This window comes from Tenrec ecaudatus, chromosome 8, assembly GCF_050624435.1.
Source record: "Tenrec ecaudatus isolate mTenEca1 chromosome 8, mTenEca1.hap1, whole genome shotgun sequence".
NCBI lineage: Eukaryota > Metazoa > Chordata > Mammalia > Afrosoricida > Tenrecidae > Tenrec > Tenrec ecaudatus.
In genome coordinates this window covers 106,482,687-106,493,260 of record NC_134537.1, presented here as the reverse complement: position 1 = coordinate 106,493,260, position 10,574 = coordinate 106,482,687, and the positions used below count along the sequence as shown (strand labels likewise).

At 51.4% G+C, this 10,574-nt stretch overlaps 1 protein-coding gene across 1 annotated transcript; it reads right to left on the bottom strand.

The window, feature by feature from the left end:
• Nucleotides 1-2,870: 2,870 nt before the first annotated feature.
• DUSP26 (dual specificity phosphatase 26) lies at nt 2,871-10,009 on the bottom strand. The gene is made up of 4 exons (XM_075555761.1): nt 9,785-10,009; nt 7,675-7,954; nt 4,400-4,614; nt 2,871-3,693 (listed from the first exon to the last, which is right to left on the bottom strand). Exons 2-4 carry the CDS (start codon nt 7,893-7,895, stop codon nt 3,494-3,496), a joined length of 636 nt encoding a protein of 211 aa, XP_075411876.1. The 5' UTR covers nt 7,896-7,954; nt 9,785-10,009; the 3' UTR covers nt 2,871-3,493.
• Nucleotides 10,010-10,574: the final 565 nt, after the last annotated feature.

Sequence of the window (10,574 nt, the reverse complement as noted above, 5' to 3'; positions counted from 1 at the left end):
GGCCCACGGGCTGTGGCAGACAACCAGCAAAAGCAGCATCACTCTGGTCTGATCACCAGGGAGCAAGAGAGAGATGGGCTGCAGGCCATCTTCATTTACCTTGGTCACCCTCCACTCAAGCTGCAACCTGGTCTAATGCCGCCCATATGTCACTCTTGGCCTAGTTGGAGCAGTAAACCCAATGATCACATTACGTGTTCTTTTAAAGATGAGCAATTCTCTGTTGCTCCAATGTGATTGGATAGTTGGGGTTTTGTTTCCTGATCTTTAAAAAAAGGAAACCCTGGGGGCGTGGTGCTTACGTGTTGGGCTGCTGACCACAACATTAGTGGTTTGAAACCCGTTTCTCCAAGGAAGAAAGACAACGTGTTCCACTCCTGTAAAGAGCGACAGTCTCAGAAACCCACAGGGGGCAATTCTGCTCTGTCCTCAGGGTCCTTATGAATAAAAATTGACCTAAAAAAAAACAACCCCAAACGGCTTTAAAGGACATCCAGTTTTCTTCAGGCAATAATCTAAAAGACTGTATTGACATGGTTAAAGTGCAGTTCTTTGCGGATGCCCTCATTGCCTGGCATCCCCCTTTAAAAAGTGTCTTGAACTTGTGGAGTTATGTTGAGAGTAAACGTTTACATTTATTCTTTTTACCTTTTAATTCCTTTCCTCCATGAATGCTCTTACGTCCCCTTTATGTATTCTGTCATATCAATCATTTATATTTTTCTGCAAGAACTTAAGAATGAAAAATTTCAAGTTATTCCATAGAAGAAAGGTCTAGGGAATTTAATTAAGGCGCAATCCAGTAGAATAGGTATGTTCATGTTTGTTGGTTGAATTAGTAGTAATGCATTTTCTCATTGTTTTTAGGTGGTTAGTAGATAACTCATGGAGGTCCCATAAATGCAGAGCATAAATATTCTAGACTAGAACGGAGATGGTGACAGAGCTTATCATGCCTAGAGATGGTCCCTTTAAGACCCTGAGGTCTTTTGTTAAAGTTATATTTAAATTCTCTCACCCGTGGCTTTATAAGGCATTTTATTTAAAACCACTTGTAATGAAGGACTCATCTTGCCATTTAAGATAAACTCTCCCTCAGCAGTAAGCAAAATCGACACTAGATTTTGTTCTTATTTCTTCTGTCTGGTTTGAAACACTGAGATCAGCCCTGGCTTGTTACCACTGTTTAGAAAGGCATGGCAGGATTGGGGAGGCTGGTGAGGGAATCTGAAACATGACAAATGTGGGCAGTTGGGAGGAATCTGAGGTGTTAGGTTGGGCTGGCAGGACACAGGGTATCATACACTGTGAAGGGCTGTTACCACCGAAGGAACACCGTGCTTGTGACTTTATGACATCCAATCAAATGATATTATCTAATGATATAATCTATGAAATTATCATGGCACATGTTGAGAAACCGTTGGGAAATTGCATAGGGTATACAAGAATGCTCAAGCAAACACTGAACAACACTGTGGAAGATACTGAATGTGGGATTTATTCATGTCCCTGGGTAGTGCTCCGACTAGTCCTGTTGACACTCTGGGGTAGGCATTGGATTGCTAACCTCAAGTTGGCAGTTCAAACCCACACATCACTTCACTGGAGAAAGATGAGGCTGTCTGCTCCTGTAAAGATTTGCAGTCTGGGAAACTCTATATAGACAGGGTCATTATGACTCCGAATTGGCTCAATGCAGTGGGTTTGGCTTTTTGTTTTTGGTTGGTGCAAATGGTTAACACATTCAGCTTCTAACCAAAAGGGTGAAGGTTTGAGTCCACGCAGAGGCATTTTGGGTGACTGGCGGCTGCTCTACATATGAAAATCAGCCCCTGACTCCTTGTGGAGAATAGTTCTACTCTGGCACACCCAGGGTTACCATGAGGCGAAAATGACTACCTTGCAGTGGATTTTTTTTTTTTTTTTTTGCAAATCACTCATGCCTTGTTGAGAAGTGGAAATGAATAATCAATGAAGCCACTTTCCAACATTAAGATTCTGGGTTTGTATCCTTTGGCTTGGATATACACCCTAGATAAAAAGTCTCCCCTTTTTCATTTCACTTCCATTACTCCTCATTCAAGCAGATAGTCAGTCTGGGAATATGCTTACAAGGAGGGAGATGGTGGCAGCTTGGCAGCTTGGGCAGACACAAACTCTCTGGTCTAAGTTTTGACTTCACTTATAAGGAGATTCGGCTGCATGCCCCTGAGGCAGGCTTGTAAAGATTAGTCAATTTTGACATCCAGTGACCCTTGAGGCAGGGTAGAACTGCCCCCGTGAACTTCTGAGACTGTAACTCTTTGTCTTTCTCCTGCTGAGCTAGCTGGTGGTTTCAAACTGCTGACCTTTTGGTTAGCAGCCCAACTGGTAATCACATCACCAGGGTTCCTTGTAAAGGTAGGAAGAGGAGGCAATTGTATGGCTTCCTTTTGCTACCAGGCAAACTCAATTGCCTGAATAGAATGTAGACTTAAGACGAATATTCTTCTATCCCAGCAGAATGGGGGCTTGATATAAAAATCAAGGGGAGTTTTTGAAAATGAAGTTAGACTTACACAGAAATGATTTTAAATTGGGATATCATTAGACGTGGCCTCAAAAGCAAGTAATGCCAATGTTTGCGAACCTGAAGACTTTCTGTCCTCTGCTGCCACTGTGTGGATGTAAGTGGAAATAACATCTCGACGAAAAGCCTCGCCTTTGTAAGAACTGGGGAGGCTTAAAGGCTGAGGCAAGCTTATCGCCATCCTTGGGAGTCAGGAATTGTTGGCATTCCAGGAAGCCTACTGTTCCCAGGGGAGAAGCAGAAAACTTTCAAATTGGCAATAACTTCACCAGGCTCTGTTCTTGTCTATCATCTTTATTTTCCTCGAGACATCTAGATGCAGTCAGCGAGTGAGCATCTACACTCCCCATCATGCCCATCCCTATTTGTTAGCCACTAGCAGAACCCACAAGCACAGTGCCAATCTTCCCACACCTGCTCCTCCTGTGCTTGGGACAGTAAGACTGTGGGCTTCTCCCTGTGGTTCCACAGCTTGGAACACCATCTCTTCACTACCTGTTTCTATGCTGTCTCCACGCGACTCCATGTCTGCTGGCACAGGCACAGGGCAGAGATGGTCCTCCTGTTTTTATAAGTGAGCGAGGGAAACACTTGAGCACAAAATGGAAGGGGCTGTCAATTGCTAGGTGTATCCTGGCTGACTCCAGGGTGTTCAAATCCCAGAACGGTCTTCTACTTCAACAGAGACTAGCTGCTTTCTTTGCTGGGCAATCCTTTCCTGAGCCCCAACCACATTGCCTATCTTTATGCCCCATCCCCTCCCAACCAAGAGGGGACTAGCCCCAGCCGCTCTCTTCTGCCTCCAGGAGAGAATGGGTCATCTCTCCTGGTAGAGCTGCCTGCTACCTGCCACCTGGGCCTCCTCTCTCTAGCTGGGAGCCAGGGACCCATGGGCCTGGCCTGACCTCCTTGGTCCTCGCCTCATGCCTCTAGACCCTGCCGCAGCTTGCGGTCCAGAGTCAGGAGCTGTCTCAAGAAGCCTCGGTTGGGGATGATGCCTCTGTGGTCCTTGACTTTCTTGATGGCCTCCACGAGGGTGAAGTGGTGGTACAGCATGAGGTAGGCCAGCACCAGGGTGGCGGAGCGGCTTACTCCCACAGCGCAGTGCACCAGGATCTTCCCTGTGAGGACAGACACATGAGAGGGTGGTGAGAGCCTTCCTGGTGGCTGGAGGAGCCTAGGGACAGGCTCCAAGGTCAGGTGAAGAGGAAAACAGCTAAGCAGAGGTGCCTGTGGACAGGATGGAGGCCAATGGGGTGACATCTATGCAGCATGAGCCGGAGAACCCAGAGTGGCGGAGCGTCTAGGGGTCTATAAAGGCACCCCAAGTTGACATGTATCACTGTAAAACAGACTGGGGTTCAGTGGAGAGCCGCTGAGGGAAGTAATAGAAAATGCATGAGTCTTCACTGGTCACGGTCCAGTTTCCCCTCCTCTCCATCCAGCGGTGTTCCTCTCAATCAGTTACGGTGATGGTATTTAATATAGTTTTACTTATATTGGCCTGATGAATAAACCAGGACATGCTCCTGGTAAGCATCATGGTAAATTATAATAATATGTAAGTACACTTAAAAAAAAAAAAAGGGCCCCCCATAATTTTACCACCCAAAAGCAATGTAAAGTTTGGGACTTTTCTCTATCTTGTCTTTTAAGAAAGGAAGAGAAAACACATGGACGAGAAAATCCTACAGAAAGAAGCTGATATTGTTTCTTCCGTGAGCATTTACCCCTGTCACTACAATCTCTCTTTCCATACGGAAACCCTGGGCTTCCCGTAACACAACGCCCATCGTTTCTCTCCTCCTTCGCGCTCCCCCCTCCTACCTCCTGGCTGACTCAGCGCCCGGTGGATGAAGTCGGCAGCTGTCTGGAAGTGGATGCTCATGTCAAAGGCTGGAGAGTCGTGGGCCTCCACTCCCAGATATCGGATGCCCAGCCCCGCGTAGGCTTCGGGTGTGCCACGCCACTTGTTGTGTGAGGCATTGAGGACGTGGGTGATGCCCAGGCGACGAAGCTCCCGGTGGTTGTTAGCTATGTCCCTGCGTTGAAGAGAGGTTAAAGGGAGAGTGGAGAAGAGTCCTTTCTTTAGACCCTGAGTGGCAGTTACATAATCTCGTGTCAATTTGTGAAAGGGCGGAGTCTAGCCTGTCAATCAGATGGCAGCTTGATGATCTCATTTGGAAGTCTGCCGGAGATAAAGAGTTCACTGGAGGCCAGACACACACTCTCTGCCACACATTCCTGTTGACAAGCCACAAGGAGCTACGTCCTTGATGGAGCCAGGGCCCTGGTGCTGGAGGAACCACATGGAGACCCCTGCCAGCGCTGAGGTGCTTCCACTGTCACTGGATCCACAAGAGTTTCCACCCCCTGACCTGTGATCTTCCTGCATTCGGCATCATTGCATGTGTTGCGTGAGTCTGAAGAATTATTTATAGACTGGTATTGGACATATGGGCTAATATCGGACTTATGGACTTGATCTGGACTGGGCTGTTTTCGCAATATACAATTGCTTTTCTATAAAGCCCTTTCTTATACACGTGAGTGTCTCAGGATTTGTTTCTTTAGTCCATCCTAACACCCTGTCAACTCCCTGGTTACTACCATTAACTCCAGGCATTTACATATGATCGGCCTCCGGTGGAACCCGTGCATAGACCAAGAGGCAGTCAACAAAGGGACAGAGCCAGGGGACAGCGAGTATGTGGTGTAAAATCAAGAGAGGTGAGTACTAGGGTTGTGTGTGGGGCACATAATGTGAGGCGCTAGACTCTATGAAGAAGTCCACTTCAGGATCAGAGGAAGATCATCAATAACCCATGCTATGCAGATGACAACCTTACTGTGCTGGCAGTAAGGAGGACTTGAAGAACTTATTGGTGAAAGTCAAAGCCTGCATCCCTTCAGTATAGATTACTCCTTAAGAGACAGAAAATTCCTCCCAACTGGACACACAGGCAGCCTCACGACAGACGAGGACAAACAGACGTCGCCCAGGATTTCCTTTCATTTGGATCCCCAGTAGACACCTGGGACACACTAGTCAGGAAATCAAAGGGTGCCTTCTCCTGGGACAACCTGCTGAGAAACACTACAAAGCAAAGTTGTCCCGGTGAAGACTCAGGTCTGGCGTATCCAACTGTGGTGTTTTCCTTCACCTGCGATTCATGCGGAAAGCTGGACTATAAAGAAGAAATACTGAAGAACTGAGGCCTGTGTATTCTGGCAGCGGTGAAGAATATGAAATATACCATGGGGTGCCAAAAGAAGGAACCAATCGGCGCTGCAAGGAGGACAGCCAGAAGACTCTCTAAAGGGAGGATGCGCCCTTTAAAAGCGCATCTCAGGCGCTTTGCACAGACCGGTCCCTGGGCAAGAACATGATGCTGGGGAAGCAGTGAGAGAGAGTGAGCGAGCGAGAGACCCTCGGTCGAGCGGACTGACACAGTAGATGCACTGGTGACCTCAGAGCAACGAGGAGAGCTCAGGCCTGAGCAGATCTCTCTTCTCGCGCACCTCGGGTTCTTCAGAGATGGGACCTGATGGACGGCATGGAGCAGCAAGAGCAGTAACCCAGAGCGGAGGCCCCGAGGTGGGCAATGGCCTATGGCCTTGTTCCGAGGAAGGCTGAGAGTGTTGGGAATGTTAGCAGCTGGAGATGAGAGGACTAAGGAGATGCTGTGAACCTGAGCCAGAACAGAATCCTTAGCGCCTCTCCAAGGACGCGCTACTTTACTGGATCGGCGGACTCCTAAAGGGTAGAACCAAGATCAAAGAATCGACACCTTAACGAATCAGATTTCAGTGTTATGTAGAGAAAGGTTTTCTAACAAGAAAATTACTTCCAAGAAAGAGTGGACTGCCTGCGGGCAGAGGGATTTTCCTGACACGGGAGTATTGAGACCCAAGGAAAGCGAGGAGGTTGTGCAGCACCGACTGTTGCAGACAGGACCCTGACGTGCTCTCTGATGCGCCGCCCAATGGCTTACCCTTAATAGCCGGCTTACCTTGACACCCCATCTCACCCCTAGCTCCTCCCTTCCTGAATCTTGTCCTTGACACCCAGAATCCTTGCACCAGTTACGCATGCCTCATAATATTTACCCTGTTTAAGAACATCGCCTTCAAGGGCTGGGCTCATCTACTTCAGCACAGTGCTAGACCCCCCTCAGCAAACACGGTCCCATCTCAGCGCAGACATCTTCTCCAGTGCACAGTCCTTATGGAGAAAGAGCACGGCACTCTCTCCACCGCCAACTGCGATCCCTGCCACTTACAACTCCTGTGACCTTGGATCAGTCACAGCCTCCTCTTGGAGCTTCTGTTTCCTCATCTGCGACCTGGGGTCCTGCCACCTGCCTAACAAGGCTCTTGTAAAGATGAAGAGAGACAATGTAGGCCAAAAAGTTGCTTCTACTGTCAAGCCAGAGAGAGAGAGAGAGAGAGAGAGAGAGAGAGAGAGAGAGAGAGAGAGAGAGAGAGAGAGAGAGAGAGAGAGAGAGAAAAGAAAAGAAAAGAGAGAGAGGAGAGAGAGGAGAGAGGAGAGAGAGAGAGAGGAGAGAGAGGAGAGAGGAGAGAGGAGAGAGGAGAGAGAGAGAGAGGAGAGAGGAGAGAGGAGAGGAGAGAGGAGAGAGGAGAGAGAGAGAAGTAGAGGTTGTTCTTTTTTTGAAAACTCTTCTCTCCACAGTCCCATCTTGCAAAATCTTGGCTTCCACCATGGCTCAGTCTCAAGAAGGGGAGCCCTTTCAGTTTAATGCCCCCCTGACCTGGCTCCCCAGTTGTGGCTGTTTTTAGAGCCATAGCACAGCAGATGGACAGACAGAGCAATCAGTAACTGCGCCTCAGCATTGATACTCAATAAATAGTTGCTAACTTAATGATATTATTACTTGAACAGAGTCCTTCTGTCCTTATCACCAATGTTGTTCAGAATCTTCCAAACCCGCCAGCCTCTACCCCCTACCCCAAAGCACCCTCCTCTTAACCTGGCACGAAGGGTACAACTTTTTAGCACCTCTCTGCTACTCTTCCTGGTTCTTCTCTCGCACGCAGGCACGCACACATTCACCTGGGCTCCCACCCCGCCAGGTACCTACTGGTCTCCGAGGTAGAGGCCCGGCCAGACCTCGTCGGCATGGTTACAGGCTGTCTTGCCTGTGTAGAGGAGCCTCTCCAGTTCAAAGACATTGAGGAAAGGATGCCGAACCGTTGGCAGCGCCTCCAGCGAGGCTCTCGCGCGAGCAGGAGACCTCGAGCTACTCCGGGAGAAGCGAGCCATAAAAGTCATGGAAGCCCAGAGCCAGTTCCCAGGGCACATCTTAAAAGGCAGCAAAAATGGTGGCAACTGCAGGGGTGGCGGAGGTGGTGGTGATGGGGCTGGAAGAGAAAGGGGTGTGAGCCGCGCCTGCTTGCGTCCAGAGCTGCAGGTGCTGCTTTTCCTCTCAAGGGGGCGGGTCCCCCAGGAGCAGCTTCTCAAGGTGAAGCCAGGCCCAATGGGACCCTCCCTTCCCACCCCGGGTGGTTCTCTCTTTCAAGCTGCCAGACCCTTTGGCCCTGTCTGTCACACAGGAGGTGGGAGAGTCACATGCCCTTGTTTATGGGTGAGGGAGCTGCCGGGCTGCTGGAGTTTCTCTTCCACTCCCTCCCTGCACAGACATAAACACAGGCAAACATTTGGTATTTGGGTGCAGTGCCTACTGCTGGGGTGCTTGCCAACCTGAATCTGGGTCTCATCTGCTTGGGGCTACAGGCAGAGAGCCTAGGGAGCTGTAATGGGGTTGGGTGCAGCTTTGGACCTATCCGGAGAGAATTAGCTGATAGGCAACAGCAGCTGGGGCCATGGCACAGGCCAGACGGGCCTCCTCAGCGCCTTCGAGGCTTAACCTGTTCCGGCCCTTCCACTACCTCTGCCTGTCCTGGGACATGAGTGTTGAGGGATGTGCGACAGGGGCCTGGGGAAAGCAGTTAAAAGGAAGAGTAGGCTGCTGAAAAATACTAGCCGAATGCACGAGCTCAGGGAAGTCCGTGCCTGGCTAGGGGCACACCTGGCATGCCAGCCTCCTCTGATCAGCATTAGGAAGTGGTGTGGAATTTCTGAGCAGGGTTAGAGGGACCCATGTGTGTGCATGCGTGTGTACGTGTGTGTGTGTGTGTGTGTGTGTGTGTAGTGGATGGAGGGGTGACAGAAACAGAGAATGAGGCAGCCTAAGAGGTCCAGGCTCTCAGAGGCTTGGGGATTGCCATCCATAGTCTTGTTGGTGTCCAGTGACCCTATACAGCACCGCAGGTCAGCAACAAGCGGCTTAGAAATTGTACCTCAGATTCCCTGCGGCAGGTAGCCCTTCAGAAAATGAGGCCAAGCTTTGGCTGCAGATGAGCCTGGAAAGGTCTAGTCTTTGAGACCTGTCTCTGGGATCTCCAGACAGATACCTGTGGCAGGGCCTCGTTCCTGAGCACCTGTGGCCCTACATGATTGAAAGAGTGAGCTGGCAGGGAGTGAAACACTCCTCCCCCCACCCCCACCCTCCCAGTCTCTCCCCTGCCTCCTGGCTCTGGGGTTAGCAGGCCTCTGTCCAGCTATGAGAGGACATCTTTGTCTATGCCCCACACCCTGCTCCCCCCTTGCATTCCCACGGGGGGGGGGCGGGGCGGGGCGGGCAGCTCCCCCTTTCCTCAAGAGCCAGGCGATTGCAACACTTACAGGGCATACGACATTGAGGGGCATTCGGATCATATTTGATACTAGGAGTTTGGATCTCCGGGTATTGTGTTTATCAATGGCTGGATAAGAAAGCACACGGGATTAACAGCTCTAGGCCCATCCAGCACCATGATGACCACCCGACCTAAGAAACCCCCAATAGCCCCTGCAGCTGGGCTACAGGGGATCTAAGCGGCAGCGGGAAGGAGACCGGGTGCAGGAAGAAGCTCCATGGGTCTCCTCTTGGCGGGCGCGGAAGCCCCACTGGGTCCCGGGATGCACCCCTCGGCTTTCTCCGATCCCATCAGCCGCCTTTCAGGGGCCCTAGTCTACACCCCTTGCGTTCCTAACAGGTTCATGGCTGTCGCCAAGCCAGACAGCACGGCGCAGGCAGAGGGCTGGCTGGCTCCGCTCGGAGGCCCCCTTCGCAGTCCCCTCCTCCCCGAAGACCCCAGCCCTCCGCCTCCCGCCACTTCGGGGGCTCTCGCCCCTCCGCGCACCCCTACCTTTCGCGGGCGATGCGCGGGCTCTCAGTAGCCGAGGCGGCTGACGGGCGCCGGCAGACCCACCGCCATGACTGTCCCCGCGACGCGCGCGGCTGCCGCCCCCCCGCCGTCCCCGCCGCCGCCGCCCAGGGCCGGTGGCGGATCAGCATCTATTTTTAAGCCGTGACACGCCCGTCGGAGCAGGACTCACATCACTGCGTGCGATGCTGATGACACGCAGGGACACAGTCCGAGTGCGCCGCGCAGCCAGGGCTCCCCGCCCCCTCGCCCCCCCACCCCGTCCCCAGAGCAGCAGCACCACGCGCAGATGAGTGTGCGCGCGCGAGCGTGTGTGTGTGTGTGTGTGTGTGTGTGTGTGTGTGACTTCTGTAGCCGTTCCAACTGGCATTATGCAAGTTGTCGCAGCCAGCGTCTTACACTTTGGCGCGCGCGCGCACACACACACACACCTCTCCAAGACAGAATTAAAAATTACATAAAAACGCTTATGCAAGCGCACATGCATGTTCCCGGTTCTCAAGTCCTAAACAATCTTAAGTAATCCTCCTATACCCCCGCGCATGGAAGTAACTGGAAGGCTGTTGACAAGATTCTGGGTGTGGCACGAATCCTGACCCGTTAGCCTTCGTCCAGGCCGCGTAGAACTGCTGCACCGGTTGGCAGGGCGTATTTTACCGATCGAAGCCAGGCGCCACCGAGAGGGAAGCATGGGCCTGCTGGCATCCCAAGGCACAGACGAGTCAGCGGTTCTCAAGCTGTGGGTCTCGACCCCTTTGGGGTTCCTACGACC